Here is a 23,579-nt window from a genome sequence, read left to right as displayed (position 1 = left end):
CACGCCCCCCTCCCTGTTCCATCCACACAAGTCTAAGCACCTGTTCACCCACATCTCAGGGAGGGCTGACTTCAAGGCACCCAATGGTCCCAGGGCCCTGGCTGCTGCCTGACACCCCTCTGAGGACACATGATGGGCTCTAGGGTACCAGGCCTGTAAGAAGCAGGCCTGTCCCAGACACACTGGGATGAGGTGGAGGGAAGGGCCAAGCCCCTCAGGTCAAACTGTAGTCCCCTTAGCTGCCATTAACCCCTGCCTTTCTATAGCTTACCGTTAAGCTGGCAAAAACTTTTTTAACTCTTAGAAACTTATATCCTCCCTCAACCCAATAGTATAAATACCACTCTCCCTCTTCCAGGGTGCCTCCTAGTTAAAAATTACTCTAACAGTCTCCAAACTCATCAAGTTGTATACACTAAACATACAGCCTTATATATGCTAATCATACCTCAAAAAAGCGGTTTTTAAAAATTACTATAACTTGGCCAGGCGCGGTGGCTCACGCCTGTAATTCCAACACTTTGGGAGGCCGAGGCGGGCGGATCACGAGGTCAGGAGATGGAGACCATCCTGGCTAACACGATGAAACCTCGTCTCTACTAAAAATACAAAAAAATTAGCCGGGCGTGGTGGCGGGCACCTGTAGCCCCAGCATCTCGGGAGGCTGAGGCAGGAGAATGGCGTGAACCTGGGAGGTAGCGGAGCATCTCGGGAGGCTGAGGCAGGAGAATGGCGTGAACCTGGGAGGTAGCGGAGCTTGCAGTGAGCGGCGATCGCGCCACTGTACTCTAGCCTGGGCGACAGAGCAAGACTCCATCTCAAAAAAAGAAAAAAAAATTACTATAACTTAATATCACCTTGTACCGTTAGTTGTCCCTCGATATTTGAGGGAGACTGGTTCCAGGGTTCCCCCTTGGATATCAAAATCTCCCGATGTTCAAGTCCCTTATATAAAACATGTATATAACCTATGCACAGGCCGGGCACAGTGGCTCATGTCTGTAATCTCAGCACTTTGGGAGGCCAAGCTGGGTGTACCACCTGAGGTCAGGAGTCGAAGACCAGCCTGGCCAACATGGTGAAACCCCATCTCTACTAAAAATACAAAAATTAGCCAGGCATGGTGGTGTGCACTTGCAATCCTGGAGGCTGAGGCAGGAGAATCACTTGAACCTGGGAGGAGGAGGTTGCAGTGAGCCGAGATCGTACCACTGCACTCCAACCTGGGCAACAGAGTCTGTCTCAAAAACAAAAAAAGGATGGGCACGGTGGCTCAGGCCTGTAATCCCAGAACTTTGGGAGGCTGAGGTGGGCAGATCACCTGAGGTCAGGAGTTCAAGACCAGCCTGGCCAACATGGTAAAATTCCGTCTCTATTAAAAAAACAAAAATTACCCAGGTATGGTGGCGGGCGCCTGGAATCCCAGCTACTAGGGAGGCTGAGGCAGGAGAATTTCTTGAACCTGGGAGGCGGAGGTTGCAGTGAGCTATCGCGCCATTGCACTCCAGCCTGGGTGACAAGTGAAACTCCCCTTCAAAAAAATTTAAAAAAAGAAAAATCTATGCACATTTTCTGGATACTTTAACTCATCTCTAGATTACTCACAATACCTAATACAATGTGAATGCTATGTAAATAGTTGTTATATTTATTTGTATTTTTTTTTTTTTTTTGAGACGGAGTCTCGCTCTGTCGCCCAGGCTGGAGTGCAGTGGCCGGATCTCAGCTCACTGCAAGCTCCGCCTCCCGGGTTCACACCATTCTCCTGCCTCAGCCTCCCGAGTAGTTGGGACTACAGGCGCCCGCCACCGCGCCCGGCTAGTTTTTTGTATTTTTTAGTAGAGACGGGGTTTCACCGTGTTAGCCAGGATGGTCTCGATCTCCTGACCTCGTAATCCGCCCGTCTCGGCCTCCCAAAGTGCTGGGATTACAGGCTGGAGCCACCGTGCCCGGCCTGTATTATTTTTGATTATTGTATTTTTTATCTACAACTGGATTTGTGGATGGGGAACTCATAGATACGGAAGGCAAACAGGAAGCAAGGTCTCCACTTTCAAAATAAAAATCACATTTACCCCTCCTCAGAGACACGGTAACTGCCCAGTTATCCCTTGAGAATCACTAAGACAGGACATGTTTAGGTCGGAAGTTTGGCAGCACTGACACAGCCTGCCCTGGGCAGGTTCATGTACTGTATTACCTCACGTGGTCTCCAGCTCCAGCCAAGACTTACCTGCAGGACAGCGGAGCGTCTAGATTGGGAGGGATATTCAGCTCCTCCCCTTAATTCCCTACTGCCCTCCTTAGCTTTCAAAGGGTATCAAAGCTCTGAACACATCTTCCCAAGTGGCAGGAAAATGCCAATTTTCCCATAATCCCACAGTCATTACTGCCCTAAACCCAAACTCTCATTATGGCTGCATTGCCTGATATTGCTGCAATATAGCAAACTCCAGGTAGTCACCCAAACAAGCCATGTGGTTACACAAACCTACCCCCTCACTTACACATGCGACCCCCTCCTCTTGGAATGCCTTTTCCACCCCCCCAGGTCTAACCTGGCTCCTCCTACTCACTCACATGTCTGTGAAGACTGACCTCTAATCTCTCAGGAGCACCATGGTACCATGTGCTGATATGCCTTTATTTTATCTACCATTGCATTTCACATACCACCACTTCCTGGCAAGTCCTTCTCACCTCCTAGGCTGAGAATTATTCCCTTGTATCCTTAACCCCTGGGTCCAGAAAGAGAACTTAATGGGTATGACATGGATAAAGCCTATAGGTAAGGCAGGCAAGCAGGCAGAGTTAAGGCTATCCAAAGCAGTTCAGGACAGGCAGCCCCACTGATAACTCCCAGAACCATGAAAATACACTCCCTTCTCCAGTGACCCAGCACCTCTAGGAATTGAGGTCTTATGGTGTGCAGCAGCATTCCTTGGTTTCCTGGGCTTGCTCTCGCTAGTCTCCAATAGTTGACTGGGAAGAGCCTGCCTGAGTCAGCCATGGGAGTAAACCACCACTGCTAACATTGATTCTCCAGATGGTGGCTCTTAGGGGTTGCAGAACTGACTGCCTAGGGAGCATCTAAACTACAGGGAGGATTCCAGTTCCAGCCTACACCACCAATCCAAGATGGAGCCACCAGCAGAGGAGCTCATGGCCCACTATTCAGAAGACTAGGCCAGGGCTTGGGCGACAACCCTTTCCCTTACCAGACCAGACAGACACTGGGCTCCAGGAGACCCTCAGAACCCTTCGTTTTGGACCTCTGCTAAATGCGAGCCCACCATGCCCTTTCGCAAGTGCATTCACTTTAAACCACCATAGGGCCGCAGGCCATCTCAATCCCCAAGGAGAAATGGTAGGGATTTCACTTTTTGAAGATCCTGCCCTCTTTCCCAGAAAAGGTACTTAGAAAGGAGTGGCTAAAACCTCAAACGCTTTTTTCAAGACTTTAGAATGGCCACATGGGTCACCCTTCTCACCCAACAGCAGTGGGTCTGAGAGTTTGTCCAGTTACTGCCTCTTGGGCAGTGTGAAGTCCCCACTGAAGTCGACCCTTTAGCAGAAGTGGGGTTCTGGGTCCCCACCCAGCTTCATAAGAGACATGCTCTCCCCCAGTTTCAGTCCATGGCAGGGGGCCAAGCAGAGACTCCAAGTATACTAGCAACCCTGTCACCCTCCTCAACTGTCAAGGGAGATTCTGAACAGCCAGGTAGAGTCAGGATGGGGGCAAGATCCCCAAAGCCAAGGGCCGGTTGGCATCAAGGTACAAGGAGGGCAAGGTGGAGCCCAAACAAACCCACCACACTCAAACCATTAGCGGACAGATGTCACAGCTGTATATTCTTCCCTTCCCCTTCCGCCAAAAAGTGGGGATCCAGACCTAGATTCTCATCGACTGGGGCTAGCTGAAGGTCTCTGAATTGCCGAGTGGGAGCCGGCGGCGCTTAGCCCAGCCCAGCCGAGGACCACCGGCGCCATTCTGCACCAACCCCTCAGCACAAGGGGAGGAGGCAACACCAGTCCACACCAGGAGCTCTGCGGTTTTTCCCCCAGGCCAAGGGGAAGGACGCCCAAGGTGGATAACCAGCCTTTGGTTTCCTGGGCGAGAACACGCCAGGGCAGGGGCAGGAAGGGTCTCTCACCCCTGGAATGACGCAGCAGAGGCCAGAGGCCCTGCGAAGCCTGTCCCCTTTCACTCCAGTTCTTGTCTCCGGCAGCCTAGCTCCTCGTCCCTATTCACTGATAGCTTTGAGGCTTTTATCCAGCACCCCACCCCGCACACACATCCTCCCTACCATCCATTAACCACCCAGCTGCTGGCAGTTCCACGGAGCCGCCTCACACTCCCTCCCTTTCGCACATGGCCGGTGGACGACATGATCTCGCCCCTCCTGGCAGGATCCCACCCAGGCCAGCTTTGGGGTCCTGGCTTGGCTGCCAGGACAAACCCAGAGAGAAGAGAAGGAGGAACTGAGTGTCTTTAGTCATCTCCTTCCAAACTAATTAAACTGTGGGCTCACCTCTGCTAAAGCCCAGGTTCTGGGGCTGTGAAGAAAGCCCGCCCACCCCCATGACAACAGCTCGCGTGAACCGAGAAGCCGGCCAGTCGGCCGGCCCAAGCCTCCAAGGTCACGGGGAGGGGGTCAGGGTGGAAAAGGCAGTGGAGTGAGGGTGCTGCCCTCGGGCCGTGCTAATCCCGCTCAGCTCCGTGCCGCCGAGGCGCGGTCCTGGCCACGCGGGAGGTGCGTCCTCGGAGGAGGGCGGCGAGCAGGTCCGGGGTGGGGAGCCAGGGGCGCGCGGGCGGCAGGCGTGGAACGGACGCGGCGCCTCTCGCCCACTGCGGGACGCCCGGACGGCGGCCGGCGCGCGCGGCCCGCCTCAAGCCCGAGAGGGCGGGGAGACAATGCCTGTCCGGCGGGGCAGTCCAGGCCGCACGCCCCCGCCCGCGGACACGGGCCGCTCCTCCCCGGGCGAGAGGCAGCGGCGGGAAGGCGCTGGGAGCGATAGCCACCCCGGCCCCGCTCGCCCTCTCCAGAGCCCGCCTCGCGTGCGCTTCACCCGGCAAGTCCCGGGGCCACCGACCCACCTCCTCCTCCAGGGCGCCGCCGGAGCCCGCGCTGGAGCCGGTGCTGGTGCTGCCGCCGTGCTCGCCGTCCGGCTTCAGGTTGCTCATGGTGCGGGGGAGGGGGCGGCGGGAAGGAACGCGAGGGCGAGCGCGGCGCCGGCCCCGCGGGGAGTGGGAAGGGGCGCGGGGAGAGGTGCGCTCGCGGGTGCGGAGCGGGTGGCGGGGGACCCGCGGGGCGGTGAGAGGGGCAGCAGCCGCGTCGGGCCAGGGTCACATTAAGTTTGGCGGGTGCAGGAGGTGAGGAGGGGGTGCGGCGGGGGAGGCAGTGGGAGCTGGAGCGGCCGCCGCCTCCGCCTTTTCACTGCGACCGGCGAGTGCGCCCGCGGCGGCGGCGGCGGCGGCGGCGGCGGCGGGGGGCGGGCGCCAGGGGAGGGGGCGGGCGCCGGGCGGTGGCGGGGGGCGGGGGCCGGAACCGGCCTCAGCTGGGGCCCGGCCAGCCCCCTCCCCCGCCTGCCGCACGGTCTCCGGGGGAACGCGCAGCCAATCCCCACCGCCCACCACGGGCTCGCCCCGGTCCCGGCCGCGGCGCGCCGGCCTCCGGCCGGGCCTTTCCCCTCTCTCTTGCCTGGGTCAGCGCTCTCACTCTCTCCTCTTCCCCTGCTCCCTTCTCCACGGCAAGTTTTTAAACTTTGATGAACTCGCCCAGCGAACTTTCTTAAAGGGGCCGCGCGCTGCGCGCCCCAGCCCGCAGGAGGTGGAGCCCAGTGCCCGGCACCCAGCGCCCCAGTCTCTGGACGGCCCTGCCCTGGCGGCCTAGCGCTTGGGACGCCCGCAGCGAGGTTTCCGGGCCGTCGACTCCCCTTGTATCTTGACCTGCGGTTTTGGGGTGTCCAACGCACTCATTTTGCCCCCAAATCCAGTCGCCCAGACATCAGCTCCAGGGAGCCGGGTTCTGCGGATGATGGCCGGGGGAGGGGGTTGGGAGACACCTGGGCTTTGGCCGGGGCTGGGCGCTGTTTTGCTGAGTGACCTTGAGGAAATCACTTCCCCTCTCTGGCCTCAGGCTCCCAGCCCAGAGGGTGGGACTTAGGATCTCAAACTCCCTTCCCCTCCCAGTCACTATCTGAATAGGACTTAGGTGGGGAGTCGAGTGTTGGGACCCTAATGGTCATTAGATAGGGGTGCCTCGAATGACCAAGAAGGTTCTGTTGCCCACCTTGCCCTCAGCACGCCTGGCTTTCGGGTCTTCTCGCTCGTCCCCTGACCTCAGTGCCCCTCACACCTTTCCCTACCTCCTATTGCGAGCCCGAAGGCTAAGGACGGATGTAGCAGCCTGGAGGCTCGGGCGGGGTCATCGTGACTCCACACCCCACCCCCGCGCAGGTCAGGGCTCGGCCTCTGGGTCGGTTTTCCTTTGTATTTGAAAACCCAGCCGATAGGGGCCGGCCCTGCAGCCGCCCTAGAAACCCGCACCCACCTCGGGGAGCGCTGGAAGCGCCGCAGCCGGCTGAGCCGTGGAAGAACTGGGTCCCTCCTCAGTGCCCCTTCTCCTGGACTCGTGCTGCGACCCCGGGGGTCCCTGCCAGGGGCGCCATCCGGCCTTAGAAGCCACTGGCGAGAAGTGAGGGGAATCCCGCGGGACCCTGGCCCGGGTCGGGCATCACCTAGTGTAATCTACCGCCCGACGCCTAGTTTCTGTCCTGGCTTAACCCGCCAAGCTAGGTCTTAGCAGCTAGGTTTTAGTATGGAAGCGACGCACTCAGAAAAGCTGGATTTGGGCCGGGCGAGTGGCTCACTCCTGTAATCCCAACACTTTGGAAGGCCAAGGTGGGGAGATCACCTGAGGTCGGGAGATAGAGACCATCCTGGCCAACATGGTGAAACCCCATCTCTATTAAAAATACAAAAAATTAGCCGGGCATGGTGGCACATGCCTGTAATCCCAGTTACTCGGGAGGCTGAGGCAGGAGAATTGCTTGAACCCGGGAAGCGGAGGTTGGGGTGACCCGAGATTGTGCCATTGCACTCCAGCCAGGGCAACAAGAGCAAAACTCCGTCTCAAAAAAAAAAAAAAGAAAGAAAAAAGAAAAGAAAAGCTGGATTTGCAGTCACGGACTGGTTAGGATCCCAGACCGTGGACAAGTGCCTGAACCCTCAGAACCCTGTGTGTAGACCTCCTGAATTAGGGCTAGCACCACAGGATCACTGTGCTGTGGTTTAGTCTCCCCAGTAAATTGTAATCTCCATCCTGACCTGCCATCTCACAGATAAATTGAGGCCTAGAGATGAGCAATGTCTTTCCAATGACATATTCATTTCTTTAGTAAATAATTATTGAGCACCTACTGTGGGCCGGGGACCATTTTCTGCTGGTGGCAAGGCCAGGAGCACCCTGGTTTCCCATCAGCCCTGTTGCCAACACTTGGCTTAGGCCCTGGGAAGGGGGAACTGCTGCCTGCAGGAGCCAGACCTTTACCCAGAGTTTTTAAGGTGCTTCCAGCCTTTGGCATCTCCAGGTAGAACCAACCTTGGGAATCCTCAGATACCCCTACCATCCTCCACAGGCCTCAGTCCAATCTGGCTGTAGGCTTGATCACCACCCCCTCCCCTAGAATAGGTCTTCCTATCAGGTTTATCTCTAACTTTGGCCCAGGAATACTCTTCCTCCTCCCCTTCCTCCCCTGCTCCCCCTAATCAATCCAAATCTTCCCTTCCCTCAAGATCCTGCTTTTCCCATGCTTTTTCCAGGAGAAGGAGCCTGGCCAGATTTCTGAACTCAGCCATTATATGGTTAATTTGAATTTTTTAAAGAAGAACATCTCATCTTAATTCTGGTCACCATTCTTCTCCATTCTGGTCTCCATTTTCTCCATAGATAGGAGAGCTAAGGCCCAAAAAGGTGACAAATGACACAGGGGCCACAACTGACCCCCATCACTACATTTCTTTTCTTTTCTTTTTTTTTTTTTTTTTGGCTTTTGGGGCTTTTCTTGAGATGCAGTCTTGCACTGTCTCCAGGCTGGAGTGCAGTGGCGTGATCTCGGCTCACTGCAACCTCCACTTCCTGGTTTCAAGCGATTCTCCTGCCTCAGCCTCCTGAGTAGCTGGGACTACAAGAACGCGCCACCATGCCCAGCTAACTTTTGTATTTTTAGTAGAGACGGTTTCACCATATTGGCCAGGATGATCTTGATCTCTTGACCTTGTAATCCGCCCACCTCGGCCTCCCAAAGTGCTGAGATTACAGGTGTGAGCCACCGCGCCCGGCCTTCTTTTCTTGTTTTAGAGACAAGATCTTGCTCTGTCACTCAAGCTGGAGTGCAGTGGCACTATCACAGTTCACTCCAGCCTTGAACTCCTGGGCTCAAGTGATCCTTCTACCTCAGCCTCCCAAGTAGCAATGATTACAGGTGCAACACCACGCCCAGCTAATTTTTTTTTTTTTTTTTTTTTTTCCCCAGACTGGCCTCTCATTATGTTGTTCCAAGCTGGTCTTGAACTCCCAGGCTCAAGTGATCCTCCCGCCTTGGCCTCCTAAAGTGCTGGTATTATAGGCGTGAGCCACCATACCCAGCCTGCATTTCTTAAGTTCTTCATAATTTGTAATAATTGCTTAACCCTTATTAGATTGTTATTACTTATTTAACCTGTCTCTTGTTAGATATTTGTATTATTTCTAGTTTTTTTTCTCTTTTGCCTTCATAGGCAAACTTTATATGAGGATTATTTTTTTTTCTTTTTCTTTGAGACGAAGTCTCGCTGTGTCACCCAGGCTTGAGTGCAGTGCATACTCCATCTCCCAGGTTCAAGCATTTCTCATGCCTCAGCCTCCTGAGTAGCTGGGATTATAGGTGCCTGCCACCACACCTACTATCACACCTGACTAATTTTTGGATTTTTAGTAGGGACAAGATTTCACCATGTTGGTCAGGCTGGTCTTGAACTCCTGGCCTCAAGTGATCTGCCCACCTCAGCCTCTCAAAGTGCTGAGATTACAGGCATGAGCCTGGCCTCTTATATGAGCATTCTTAATGCCTCAGAAAATTTCCTGTATATGACCAGCCCTTAAGCCCTTTGGAGGCAACAACTGTCTTTTCCCTCTCTGTGGACCCCTACAGACCCTGAAATGGCAGAATCTCCAATCCCACGTGGATTTGGAGATTATATAAACACAAAGCTCCCACCCATCCGGCACCTTCATGAGTAATCATGCGTACCCATCGGTGCTGACCTGGAAGCTGATCTGAAGAAGGAGGCTGGAGAGAGGATTTAGGGGTGTACAGCTCTTCCAGACATCTGACGGGTAGGAACTTATATTTCTGTGTCCCCAGCTATGACCTAGTAGTGCAGCCTCTAGTAATCTCTTCAGTGCCCCAGGCCTCCCCCACTGCTGTGCTCCATATCACCTCTGAGCTTCTGGAATTTCTATTCCTTTTATCTGGAATCCTCCCATCCTCACTCTCCACCCCCAGCTTCCAGACCTTTCCCAGTACCCATTCTTCTTCCCCTGTGCTCTCAGAGTTCCTTCTCTGTGTCCTGTTGAGCCTGGGAATACCTTGTCTTGAAGTCTCACCTACCACATGGGAAGCTTTCTGACTCGAAGGAGTGGCCGTAAACGCTACTGAGTGAGTAAGTAGAACTCCTTAACCTCTGCAGCCCCCTGGCCTCCAGCAAGGAGCAGATAATGGTGGGATTTTCAGTAGTAGTTGTTCAATAAACCTTTGCTGAACCAATACTGGGCTATTCCTGGAGCTTCTGGGCTATCTGAAGCCAATGGCCCTTTCTCTTTGATGTACTGTACATACATCACCCTTCAATATTTCATCCTTAGGGTAGGGAAAAGAGATGGCCTCACTCCTGGGAAACACTGCCTTGGAACTCAACTCCTGAGAGTGTACCTGACTACTTCAGGGCAGGCCCCCATTCTGACCCCAAGTTTCCCACCACCAGGAAAGCCTAGGCAATAAGAAGGCAGGTAGAAGCTGGGCTTGGTGATGTGTGCCTGTAGTCCCTGCCACTTGGGAGGCTGAGCTGGGAGGGTTAATTGAGGCCAGACTCAAGTCTAGACGGGGCTACATAGCAAGATCCCCTCTTTATTTAAAAGGAAAAGAAGAAAGACAGGTAGAAAGGATGACCTTGAAGCTTAAAGGCTGAGATGTGTCTAAGTTATATTTTCTTTTTCTTCATTTTTTTGGGGGAGTGGGGGTCAGGGCCTTGCCCTGTCACCCAGGCTGGAATGTAGTAGCACAATCTTGGCTCACTGCAACCTTCGCCTTTCGGGTCAAGCCTCCCAAGTAGCTGGGAATACAGGATCCCACCACCACGCCCGGCTAACTTTCCCTAGTAGAGACAGGGTTTCGCCAAGTTGGCCAGGCTGGTTTCGAACTCCTGACCTCAAGTGATCCGCCTGCCTCAGCCTCCCAAAGTGCTAAGGTTACAGGCGTTAGCCACCGTGCCTGGCCATAATTTTTGTATTTTGGTAGAGATGGGTTTTGCCACATTGCCTGGGCTGGTCTCAAACTCCTGGCCTCAAGTGATCCGCCTGCCTTGGCCTCCCAAAGTGCTGAGATTATATGTGTGAGCCACCACACCCAGCCATCTGAGGTATATTTTCTTGGTGCTTCTAGGTTTTTGTTTATTTATTTTGAGACAGAGTCTCGTTCTGTTGTCCAGGCTGGAATACAGTGGCGCGATCTCAGCTCACCACAACCTCTATCACCCAGGTTCAATCGATTCTCCTGCCTGCCTCAGCCTCCTGAGTAGCTGGGATTACAGGTGTGCACCACCATGCCCAGCTAATTTTTGTATTTTTAGTAGAGATGGGGTTTTACCATGTTGGCCAGGCTGGTCACGAACTCCTGACCTCAAGTGATCTGCCTGCCTCAGCCTCTCAAAGTGCTGAGATTATAGGTGTGAGCCACCACACCCGCCCAGTGTTTATAGGTTTAAGCTCCACATGAGTGCAACTGGTCTCTGGAGGGAAAGGGGACAGGCTGCTGCCCCAAGCAGTTAATATAATCTTTCTATTGTTCCTGCTAACCCTAGTTATAGGATTAGGGGAGCTTCACTAGCCACTGGTAGATGGAATGGATGGTGGGAAAAGCATGACATAGCCCTGTGATAGGATTCTGATTCTGTAACCTTGGGCAAGTCGCCAGTTAGTATCAGTCAGTTCATCTGTAAAATGGGAATACTAGTGCATAATTGCAGGGAATGTGTTAAGTAAGATAAGAGCTCTTGGAGGTTGTGATTATTGCCCTGGGTCCACTGCTAGTTTGCACATCAAGGTCATAGACTGAGTAATTTCTTTTTTTTTTCCTTTGAGATGGAGTCTCGCTCTGTCACCCAGGCTGGAGTGCAATGGTGCGATCTCGGCTCACTGCAATCTCTGCCTTCCAGGTTCAAGTGATTCTCCCGCCTCAGACTTCCCAGTAGCTGGGATTACAGGCACCCACCATCATGCCTGGTTAATTTTTGTATTTTTGTAGAGACAGGATTTCACCATGTTGGCCAGGCTGGTCTCGAACTCCTGACCTCAGGTGATCTGCCCAACCTCAGCCTCCCAAAGTACTGGGATTACAAGCATGAGCCACCGAGCCCAGGCAGCCACTTAATTTCAGCCCCAAATCCCTGAGCTCTCCCTTTCTCTCCTTGCCTTCCTCTGGGCCACATCGTGAACCTGGATCCCAGGTTCCAATCTAAGACAAACAGTATTTCCAAAGTAGCTGTGCCAGAAGACCAGGATCTGCGTCCAGGTCACCATGGCAACCCGTGTGACTATACGCAGATAGTTTAATCTCTCCAAGGCTTTGTTTTCTCAAGGTAAAACTAGAGAACTAGAGACACCTTTCAGGCTCTCATGAGTGTTCCCCAGGCTTCTGTAAGAATTAAATGAGATCCTGATGCTGAAAGTTCTTTGAAGTCCTCAAAGCCCCAGGACAGACAACAGGAGGGATTGTAAAGTCAGCAAAGGAACAACACAAGAACTTCACTTCAGATCCAGCCTTCCTGAGAGGTGGTGTCTCCTCCCTGCACACCCTCTCCCAAAGACATTATTTCTTCTGTCCCCACCACATAGCTGAAAATTAGCGGGGGACCACCTGAGGACAGGGATAGCATCTCTTCATCTTTGAATCAAATCCTGGAAGCCCAGCTCAGGTCCTGGCAGAGGGGCTTCAGTAATGAATATTGAATGATTGAAAGGCTAGGGTTGCTAAGGAAATACCTCTGACAGCAGTTTTTTTGTTTTGTTTTGTTTTGAGGCGGAGTCTTGCTTTGTTGCCCAGGCTGGAGTGCAGTGGTGCAAGCTTGGCCCACTGCAACCTCCTCCTCCTGGGTTCAAGAAATTTTCTTGTCTCATCCTCCAGAGTATCTGGTATTACAGGCACTCGCCACCATGCCTGGCTAATTTTTGTATTTTTAGTAGAGACAGGGTTTCACCATGTTCATCAAGCTGGTCTCAAACTCCTGACCTTGTGATCCGCCTGCCTCGGGCTCCCAAAGTGCTGGGATTACAGGCGTGAGCCACCACGCCCTACCCTACAGTATTTTTACACTAACATGTCAATGGCTGCTTTTCCTCTCTTCCAAGATGGGGGGGAAAGTGAGATGCCAGGAACCTGAATGAGGAGAGGACCCAGGATTGAAAAACAAAGAGAAGCCCCAAAGGGATGTCTGGGCAGGCCAAAGGTTTCTGTCTGAACCCTGAGCTCCCTGCTCATACCTCCCTCTCAGCACCCAGGGCCTATGAAACCACAGGGCCCACGCCCTGCTTCACTGCCAGTTCCTATGAAACCACAGCCTTTGCTGATGGGGAAACTGAGGTTCAGCGGCCAAAATCAACTAGCTTGAAGTTACACAGCAAAGTACTGAATTCACTTAATACTTTGTTTAATTTCAAAAGCAGGTAGCTTAAAGGCTTTCTTTCTAAGAAAAAGAAAATCAAACCTAATCAAAGATATTTTCATACATACCCCCCCAAATGATCTTTTATCCTCTAGAAAGTGTGTGTGTGTGTGCATTTTTAAAAATGAGTTTTAAGTTCTGGCAACAATTTAATGACACTTGCTAAACTTTTACTGGTTTTGAGTCCTTCCCAGGGAACCAAAGGTCACTGAAAGCCTCTCTGGCCTGCTTCCCTGCCTGAGTCCCTGGCCTCCCAGAGCTTGTGAGAGGGCCTTCTGGGCCAAACCAACTGCAGAATTGCCCAGCATTCTCGGGAGGCTGGCTCTACCGGGCTACTTTTCTAAGGGATTTAAAGTAGGAATTGTTACACTTGACTAGAGTCCAGTAGGGCAACTGACAGTCTCAGGGACAGGGGCTCCACATGGAATGAGGTGGGATAGGGTGAGGAGGGAAGATGAGCTGTCTCTACCCTCACCACTGAAGGTGGCAGTGTGAGCCTATGCCCGCCTCTACTGCCTTTTTTACCATCCAGAAGAGTCTATTGCCCATGAGGGGAAGGGTACACTCATCCTCTCTAAGGCCTTAGAAATTTAAGGAGGCAGTAGGGGGAGAGGGCAATGCCTAACCCAAAGGAATACTTCCCAGTGCTGTGTTAGGGCACCACAGGTCATAGAACCTATGCAGAAGGGGCTTAGGGCCAGGCACGGTGACTCACACCTGTAATCCCAGCACTTTGGGAGGCTAAGGCAGGACGATCCCTCGAGGCTAAAGGATTGAGACCAACCTAGGCAACATAGCAAAACCCTATCTCTATAAAGAAAAACAACAACAACAACAACTAGGCTGGGCACAGTGACTCACACCTGTAACCCCAGTACTTTGGGAGGCTGAGGCAGGCGGTTCATGAGGTCAGGAGATCGAGACTATCCTGGCCAACATGATGAAATCCCATCTCTACTAAAAATACAAAATTAGCTGGGTGTGTGGTGTGTGCCTGTAATCCCAGCTACTCAGGAGGCTGAGGCACGAGAATCACTTGAACCCAGGAGGCAGAGCTTGCAGTAAGCCAAGATCGTACCACTGCAATCCAGCCTGGCGACAGAGCAAGACAATGTCTCAAAAAAAAACCACAAAAACTAGCCGGGCATGGTGGTGTGTGCCTGTGGTCCCAGCTACTCAGGAGGCTGAGGTAGAATTACTTTCGTCCTGAAGGTGGAGGCTATAGAGAGCTGTGATACTACCATTGCACTTCAGCCTGTAAAACGTAAAAGATCTCTGGAGGTCAACCAAGCCAGTGGAATCCACACTTGGCTGCAGTCTGGAATTGCCTTTTTTTTTTTTTTTTTTTTTTTTGAGACCGAGTCTTGCTCTATTACCCAGGCTGGAGTGCAGTGGTGTGATCTCGGCTCACTGCAAGCTCCACCTCCCGGGTTCATGCCATTCTCCTGCCTCAGCCTCCCGAGTAGCTGGGACTACAGGCACCCACCACCACACCCAGCTAATTTTTTTTGTATTTTTAGTAGAGACGGGGTTTGGGCGTGTTAGCCAGATGGTCTGGATCTCCTGACCTCGTGATCTGCCCGTCTTGGCCTCCCAAAGTGCTGGGATTACAGGAGTGAGCCACCGCGCCCGGCCCTGACTTCTTTTTTTTTTTTTTTTTTTTTTTTTTTTGAGACGGAGTCTCGCTCTGTCGCCCAGGCTGGAGTGCAGTGACCGGATCTCGGCTCACTGCAAGCTGCGCCTCCCGGGTTCACGCCATTCTCCTGCCTCAGCCTCCCGAGTAGCTGGGACTACAGGCGCCCGCCAACTCGCCCGGCTAGTTTTTTTTTGTATTTTTTTAGTAGAGACGGGGTTTCACCGTGTTAGCCAGGATGGTCTCGATCTCCTGAGCTCGTGATCCGCCCGTCTTGGCCTCCCAAAGTGCTAGGATTACAGGCGTGAGCCACCGCGCCCGGCCGGCCCTGACTTCTTTTTTTTTTTTTTTTTTTTTTTTTTGAGACGGAGTCTTGCTCCGTCGCCCAGGCTGAAGTGCAGTGGCCGGATCTCAGCTCACTGCAAGCTCCGCCTCCCGGGTTCACGCCATTCTCCTGCCTCAGCCTCCCGAGTAGCTAGGACTACAGGCACCCGCCACCTCGCCCGGCTAGTTTTTTTTTTGTATTTTTAGTAGAGACGGGGTTTCACCGTGTTAGCCAGGATGGTCTCGATCTCCTGACCTCGTGATCCACCCGTCTCGGCCTCCCAAAGTGCTGGGATTACAGGCTTGAGCCACCGCGCCCGGCCAAACTTTGATACATTTTATATTTGTTTCTGTGACTTTGGACAAGTGATCAGGGACTCTGAGCCTTGGTTTCTTTATCTGTAAAATGGGGATAGTACCTATCTCATAAGGTTTGTGTGCAATCAAATGAGATGACATATAGGAAGTCCTTGGCATAGTGCCTGGCATAATGTCCTCTCAAATATATAATTCAGGTCAGGTGTGGTGGTGCACGCCTGTAATCCCAGCTACTTGGGAGGCTGAGGCAAAAGAATCACTTGAACCCAGGAGGCAGAGGTTGCAGGGAACCGAGATTGCACCACTGCACTCCAGCCTGGGCAACAGAGCGAGACTCTGTCTCAAAAAAAAAAAAAAAAAAAAAGGCCTGGCATGGTGGCTCACACCTGTAATCCCAGCACTTTGGGAGGCCGAGGCAGGCGAATCTCAAGGTCAAGAGATTGAAACCATCCTGGCCAAAATGGTGAAATCCCGTCTCTACTAAATATACAAAAATTAGCTGGGCGTGGTGGCACGCACCTGTAGTCCCAGCTTCTTGGGAGGCTGAGGCAGAAGAATTGCTTGAACCCGGGAGGTGGAGGTTGCGGTGAGCCAAGATCACGCCATTGCACTCCAGCCTGGGTAACGAGAGCAAAACTCCGTCTCAAAAAAAAAAAAATATATATATATGTATATGTATGTATATATATGTGTATACATATGTATGTGTGTATATATGTATGTATGTATACACATATACACACACACACATAATTCAGTTAAGCCAGCCAGGTGTGGCAGCTCACACCTGTAATCCCAGCACTTTGGGAGGCCAAGGTGACAGATCACTTAATGTCAGGAGTTTGAGACCAGCCTGGCCAACATGGTGAAACCCCATCTCTACTAAAAATAAGAAAAGTTAGGCTGGCCACGGTAGCTCACGCCTGTAATCCCAGCACTTTGGGAGGCCAAGGCGGGCAGATCACCTAAGGTTGGGAGTTTGAGACCAGCCTGACCAACATAGAGAAACCCCATCTCTACTAAAAATACAAAATTAGCCAGGCATGTTGGCACATGCCTGTAATCCCAGCTACTCGGGAGGCTGAGGCAGGAGAATCGCTTGAACCCGGGAGGCGGATGTTGCAGTGAGCCAAAATTGCGCCATTGCACTCCAGCCTGGGCAATGAGTGAAACTCCATCTCAAAAAAAACAAAAAAAAGCAAAAATTAATCAAGCGTGCTCACTTGAACCCAGGAGGCAGAGGTTGCAATGAGCCGAGATCGTGCCACTGCACTCCAGCCTGGATGACAGAGCAAGACTCTGTCTCAAAAAAAAAAAAATTAGTTAAACCCAAATCTCTCTCCCTGTGCCTCCACCCAACTCCTCTATATATAACAGCCCTGGGTTCTACAATCCCATAGAGCACACCCATGTTCCCTGTCCTAGAGCAGCCTTGGCAGACATCCAACCCATTCCTAGCGCCAGACTCTGATTCCTGTCACCTCAAACCTTGGTTGAGCCCTCTTCCAGACTGTTTGGCAATGAGGGTGGTGAAATATTTTGGGAAGGGGATTTTGCCCAGTAGGCCAGGCCTCTAGGAGTACCTTGAAGATGTAGGAAACCAACAACTTATATGGAAAGGCTGTAGAGATTGGTGATCTCAGTAGAGAAGAGGATAATGGCCCCTGCACCCTGATGATGTAAGGCCGCTAAGGCCAGCTATGTGCTGGGCACAAAGTTAGGCATGTCTCATCCCTGAGTTCATTTATCTCTCCTGGCTGCTCCATGAAATGATTTTTCCTTATTTTATATTTCCAGTGCACAGAGGTTAAGTAACCTGGACTGTGATGTACAGCTATAACTGATAGGATTGGAATCGGAACCCAGGACTCTCCCAACTTCTGGTACAAGAACATAACAAAGGAGTTAAGTTTGAATTGAGGTCTAGAGTCTAAAATGCAGTTTTAAGCTAGGCACTGTGGCTCACGCCTTTAGTCCCAGCGCTTTGGGAGGCCGAAGCAGAAGGATTGCTAGAAACCTGGAGTTCAAGACCAGCCTGGCCTAACATAGACCCCCATGGCTAAAAAAAAAATTATTAATGTATATTTATTATTAATATATATGTTATATATGTTATATATATCATATATTTTATATGTGCATTTTATTTTATTTTTTATTTTTATTTCTTTCTTTGCTCTTGTTTCCCAGGCTGGAGTGCAATGGCGTGATCTCAGCTCACCGCAACCTCCACCTCCAGAGTTCAAGTGATTCTCCTGCCTCAGCCTCCCAAGTAGCTGGGATTACAGGCGTGTGCCACCACACCCGGCTAATTTTGTATTTTTAGTAGAGATGGGGTTTCTCCATGTTGGTCAGGCTGGCCTTGAATTCCCAACCTCAGGTGATCCGCCCACCTCGGCTGGGATTACGGGCATGAGCCACCACGCCTGGCCTTATTTTTTTATTTTTTAAGAAAAATAAAAAACAAAATAAAATGCAGCTTTCTTCCAAGAATTATCAAGATAAACATTTTTTTTATTTTTTATTTTATTCATTTATTTATTAATTGAGACAGGGTCTCACTCTGTTCCCCAGGCTGGAGTGCAGTAGTATGAGCTCAGCTCACTGCAGCCTTGATCTCCCCTGCTGGAACAATCCTCCCACTTCAGCCTCCTGAGTAGCTGGGACTACAGGTGTATGCCACCATACCTGGCTAATTGTTTTTTTTATTTGTAGAGACGGGGTCTCCCTATATTGCCCAGGCTAGTCTTGAACTCCTGGGCTCAAGTGATTCTCCTGCCTAGGCCTCCCAAAGTGCTGGGATTAGGTAAAGGCATGAGCCACCATGCCTGGCTCGTGTGTGTCATTTTTCATATAAATGGTAACATCCTGCATACATTGTTTCTTTTACTTAGTAAAGATCTTGGAGATATTTCTACATCTGTGCTTATAGATTTGCTATGTTCTTTCTTCTTTGTTTTAGAGACAAGGTCTCACTACGTTGCCCAGGCTGATCTTGAATTCCTGGATTTAAGGGATCCTCCTGTCTTGGCCGCCAAAACTGCTGGGCTTACAAGTACGAGCCACTGCACCCAGCCTGCTATGTTCTCTCTCTCTCTTTTTTTTTTTTTTTTTTTTTTGAGACGGAGTTTCGCTCTTGTTGCCCAGGCTGGAGTGCAATGGTGCAATCTCGGCTCACCACAACCTCCGCCTCCCAGGTTCAAGCGATTCTCCTGCCTCAGCCTCCTGAGTAGCTGGGATTACAGGCATGCACCACCATGCCCAGCTAATTTTGTATTTTTAGTAGAGACGAGGTTTCTTCCTGTCGGTCAGGCTGGTCTCGAACCTCAGGTGATCCGCTTGCCTCGGCCTTCCAAAGTGCTGGGATTACAGGTGTGAGCCACTGCCTCCGGCCCATGTTCTCTTTAACATCCCCACATTGGTCCATTTCATGAATATGTCTGGTTTATCCAGCTTGCACCTACTGATGGACATTTAGATTGTTTCTACTATTTTGATATTTTATTTTTATTTTTGAGACAAGGCTTATTCTGTGTCTTAGGCTGGAGTGCAGTGGTGCGACCTTGGCTCACTGCAGCCTCAACATCCAGGGCTCAAGCAGTCCTCCCACCTCAGCTTCTCTGGTACCTGGAATTACGGGCATGTGCCACCACACCTGGCTAATTTATTTTTAAATTTTATTTATTATTATTATTTTGAGACAGAGTCTTGCTCTGTTACCCAAGCTGGAGTGCAGTGGCACGATCTTGGCTTACTGCAACCTCCACCTCCTGGGTTCATGCAATTTTACTGCCTCAGCCTCCCGAGTAGCTGGGATTACAGGCGTGTGCCACCACACCCGGCTAATTTTTGTATTTTTTTGTTAGAGACAGGGATTCCCCATGTTGGCCAGGCTGGTCTTGAACTCCTGACCTCAGGTGATCCACCTGACTCCGCCTCCCAAAGTGCTGGGATTACAGTTGTGAGCCACTGCACCCAGCCATTTTTTAAAATTTATTTTTGTAGAGGTGGGGTTTCGACATATTGCTAAGGCTGATCTTGAACTCCTAAGCTCAAGTGATCCACCTGCTGTGGCCTCCCAAAGTGCTGGGTTTACAGGCATGAATCACCACATCCAACCTCTTTTGCTATTTTAAACAAGGCTGCTGTGAATAGCTTTGTATGCAGATCACTTCACTCATGCTTCTATCTATGGGGAAATTTCTAGAAGTGTAATTGCTGAGTCAAAGAGTATGTGCAAGGCTGGGTGAGGTGGCTCATGCCTGTAATCCCAGTACTTTAGGAGGCTGAGACGGGAGGATCACCTGAGGTCAGGAGTTCGAGACCAGCCTGACCAACATGGAGAAACCCCGTCTCTACTAAAAATACAAAATTAGCTGGGGGTGGTGGCACATGCCTGTAATCCCAGATACTCAGGAGGCTGAGGCAGGAGAATTGCTTGAACCTGGGTGGCGGAGGTTGCAGGGAGGTGGAGGCTGTGGTGAGCCGAGATTGCACCATTGCACGCCAGTCTGGGTGACAGAGCAAGACTCTGTCTCAAAAAAAAAAAAAAAAAAAAAGTGCCGTTTAATTTTTCCACTTGCAAATATAATACACGCTTTTTACACAAATTTCAAACAACTCTGAGGCTTATAGGCTAAAAGTAAAAGAGCCCTCCCCACCACCCTAATCCTATCCTCAACAGCAGAGTTTCCTCTCTCTTCCTCCCTGGCCCCTGGCCTACAGCTCTCACGTCTGCAGGAGCCTTTCCTACCTGCCCAGCTCTGCCTGGCCCTGCAGCCTGATTCTGAGTCTCTCGTCCTACTTCCCCACCCATTTCTTCCCTCATCCCTCAGTAGAGACATTCTCGCCTATCCCCAGGGCCTGCACTGGGCCTGAGGCCCACAGTCAAATATAAACTTTTTTTTTTTTTTTTTTTTTTTTTTTTTGAGACGGAGTCTCGCTCTGTCGCCCAGGCTGGAGTGCAGTGGCCGGATCTCAGCTCACTGCAAGCTCCACCTCCCGGGTCTACGCCATTCTCCTGCCTCAGCCTCCCGAGTAGCTGGGACTACAGGTGCCCGCCACCTCACCCGCCTAGTTTTTTGTATTTTTTAGTAGAGACGGGGTTTCACCGTATTAGGCAGGCTGGTCTCGATCTCCTGACCTTGTGATCCGCCCGTCTCGGCCTCCCAAAGTGCTGGGATTACAGGCTTGAGCCACCGCGCCAGGGCAAATATAAACTATTACCACCAGACCTAGCAATGGCAGATCCCCAGCAAGTGCTTCCAAAACAGAATGTTCAAACGAAAAGGTTAGGGGCATCTCATCCAATTCTCAAGCTCCAATTTACATAGAAGGCAACTGAGGCCCACAGAAGAGAATTGTGGCTCAGTGAGTGGGTTAACAGAGCCGGAAAGAGAAGCCACATCTCTCGACACCCTGACCAGGGATCATTTCATTCATTTAATAAATGGTTACTGGGGCCATGCAGTGGCTCACACCTGTAATCCCAGCAGTTGGGGAAGCTGAGGCAGGAGGATTCCTTGAGCCCCAGAGTTTGAGATCAGCATGGGCAACATAGTGAGACCCCATTGCTACAGAAAATTGAAAAATTAGCCAGAGGCGGGCGCAGTGGCTCAAGCCTGTAATCCCAGCACTTTGGGAGGCCGAGACGGGCGGATCACGAGGTCAGGAGATCGAGACCATCCTGGCTAACATGGTGAAACCCCGTCTCTACTAAAAAATACAAAAAACTAGCCGGGCGAGGTGGCGGGTGCCTGTAGTCCCAGCTACTCGAAAGGCTGAGGCAGGAGAACAGCGTGAACCGGGGAGGCGGAGCTTGCAGTGAGCTGAGATCCAGCCACTGCACTCCAGCCTGGGCGACAGAGCGAGACTCCATCTCAAAAAAAAAAAAAAAAAAAAAGAAGAAAAATTAGCCGGGGATGATGGTAGGCACTTGTAGTCCCAGCTACTTGGGAGGCTGAGGTAGGAGTATCCCTTGAGCGCAGGAATTCAAGGCTGCAGGGAACCATTGATTACACCATTGCACTCCAGTCTGGGCAATGGAGCAAGAATTTGTCTCAAAAAAAAAAAAAAAAAGTTATTGGGTGGGGTGCCATGACTGCCTACTACACCAGACACTGGTATAGGCACTGGGCTCCAGCGGTGAATGAGACAGAAACGCTTGTCTTCCTGGAGCCCACATTATATTCAGAGAGACCAACAACAAAAAAGCAAACACAGGCCGAGTGCGGTGGCTCATGCCTGTAATCCTGGCACTTTGGGAGGCTGAGGCGGGCTGACCACAAAGTCAGGAGATCGAGACTACCCTGGCCAACACAGTGAAACCCCATCTCTACTAAAAATACAAAAAATTAGCTGGGCATGGTGGCAGGCGCCTGCAGTCCCAGCTACTCTGGAGGCTGAGGTAGGAGAATCACTTGAATCCGGGAGGTAGAGGTTGCAGTGAGCTGAGATCACACCACTGCACTCCAGCCTGGGCAACAGAGCAAGACTCCGTCTCAAAAAAAAAAAAAGAAAGCAAACAAAATATTTCACATTATATTAATAGTAAGTACTATGTGAAGCGGGGTTAGGCCCAGGAGTAACTTGGGCTCAGCAATCTTTTTTTTTTTTTTTTTTGAGATGGAGTTTCGCTGTTATAGCCCAGGCTGGAGTACAGTGGCACGATCTTGGCTCACCACAACCTCTGCCTCCTGGGTTCAAGCAATTCTCCTGCCTCAGCCTCCCGAGTAGCTGGGATTACAGGCATGCGCCATCACACCCAGCTAATTTTGTATTTTTAGTAGAGACGGGATTTCTTCATGTTGGTCAGGCTAGTCTCGAATTCCTGACCTCTGGTGATCCACCCGCCTCGGCCTCCCAGAGTGCTGGGATTACAGGCATGAGCCAGCTATGTCCGGCCTTTTTTTTTCTTCTTTTGAGACAGGGTCTCACTGTTTCCCAGGCTGGAATACAGCAGTGTGATTTTAGCTCACTGCAACCTCTGCCTCCCAGGCTCAAGCTATCCTCCCACCTCAGTCTCCCAATTAGCTGTGACTACAAGTGCCCACCATCATGCCTGGCTAATTTTTTCATTTTTTAAAGAGATAGGGTCTTACGGCAGGGCATCGTGGCTCACGTCTGTAATCTCAGCACTTTGGGAGGCCGAGGTGGGCGGATCATGAGGTCAGGAGATCGAGACCATCCTGGCTAACACAGTGAAACCCCATCTCCACTAAAAATACAAGAAATTAGCCGGGCGTGGTGGCGGGCGCCTGTAGTCCCAGCTAGTCGGGAGGCTGAAGCAGGAGAATGGTGTGAACCTGGGAGGCGGAGCTTGCAGTGAGCTGAGATCGTGCCACTACACTACAGTCTGAGCGACAGAGTGAGACTCTGTCTCAAAAATAAAAGAGAGATAGGGTCTTGCTTTGTTGCCCAAGATGATCTTGAACTCTTGGACTCAAGCAGTCCTCACACCTCGACCTCCCAAAGTGCTGGGATTACAGGCATGAGCCACTGTGCCTAGCCAGGTCCAATAATCTTAATGGGTGTTGGATATCTGAGCTGGGACTTGCATGACTAGAAAGAACCAGCTAAACCAGCATATGCAGAGGTCCTGAGGTAGGAAGAAAATTTTTACTTGACAGGCAAAAGAAGGACGGGAGCAAATGAGGGAGATGCCGCAACAAAGGTACACAAAGCTGATCATTTAAGGCCCTGGAGGCAGAGTGATACTGTGCTGCAAAGCCATAAAGTCAGCCTGCCACGGCGGCTCATGCCTGTAATCCTAGTGCTTCGAGAATCCAAGACAAGAGGGTTACATAAGGGCAGGAATTCAAAACCAGCCTGAGCAACATAGCAAGACCTTATCTCTACAAAAATAAAAAAATTAGCCCGTGATCAGTCTGCTGTGTTCTTTTTAACATTTCTACACTGTGGTGCACACCTGTAGTCCCAGCTGCTTGGGAGGCTGAGACCAGAGGATCAGTTGAGCCCAGGAGTTTGAGGCTCCAATGAACTATGATTGGACCACTGCACTCCAATGTGGGCAGCAGAGCAAGACCCTGTCTCTTGGGGAAAAAAAAAAAAAAGGGGGCTGGGCGCGGTGGCTCACGCCTGTAATCCCGGCACTTTGGGAGGCCGATGCAGGTGGCTCACGAGGTCAGGAGATCGAGACCATCCTGGCTAACAAGGTGAAACCCTGTCTCTACTAAAAATACAAAAAATTAGCCAGGCATGGTGGCAGGCGCTCCAGCCTGGGCAACAGAGCAAGACTCTGTCTCAAATAATATTAATGATAAAATAAATATAAATAAACACACATATATATATATATGTTTA

General features: G+C 51.3%; 1 protein-coding gene and 1 long non-coding RNA gene across 3 annotated transcripts in view; one reads left to right on the top strand and one right to left on the bottom strand.

Annotated features, from left to right (window-relative positions):
- Positions 1-5,456, bottom strand: part of LOC105488574 (RNA binding protein, mRNA processing factor 2) — a 40,058-nt gene extending 34,602 nt beyond the window's left edge. The window contains exon 1 of one of the 2 annotated variants that reach the window (XM_011752783.3): positions 5,099-5,456. In XM_011752783.3, coding sequence (XP_011751085.1) covers positions 5,099-5,185 — 87 coding nt within the window. In that variant the 5' untranslated portion in view covers positions 5,186-5,456. Of the gene's footprint in view, positions 1-4,532; positions 4,626-5,098 lie in introns of those variants that run through there. The other variant, XM_071099360.1, reaches the window with a different exon arrangement.
- A 1,384-nt stretch (positions 5,457-6,840) lies between these two features.
- LOC105488581 (uncharacterized) lies at positions 6,841-18,367 on the top strand. The gene is made up of 3 exons (XR_003019603.2): positions 6,841-9,380; positions 9,597-9,706; positions 17,055-18,367. It is a non-coding gene; the product is annotated as an uncharacterized lncRNA (long non-coding RNA).
- The last annotated feature ends 5,212 nt before the right edge of the window (positions 18,368-23,579 follow it).

This window comes from Macaca nemestrina, chromosome 7 (assembly GCF_043159975.1).
Source record: "Macaca nemestrina isolate mMacNem1 chromosome 7, mMacNem.hap1, whole genome shotgun sequence".
In the NCBI taxonomy this organism is placed as follows: Eukaryota; Metazoa; Chordata; class Mammalia; order Primates; family Cercopithecidae; genus Macaca; species Macaca nemestrina.
The sequence above is the reverse complement of the archived record's forward strand: the minus strand, read 5'-3'. Positions and strand labels throughout refer to the sequence as shown.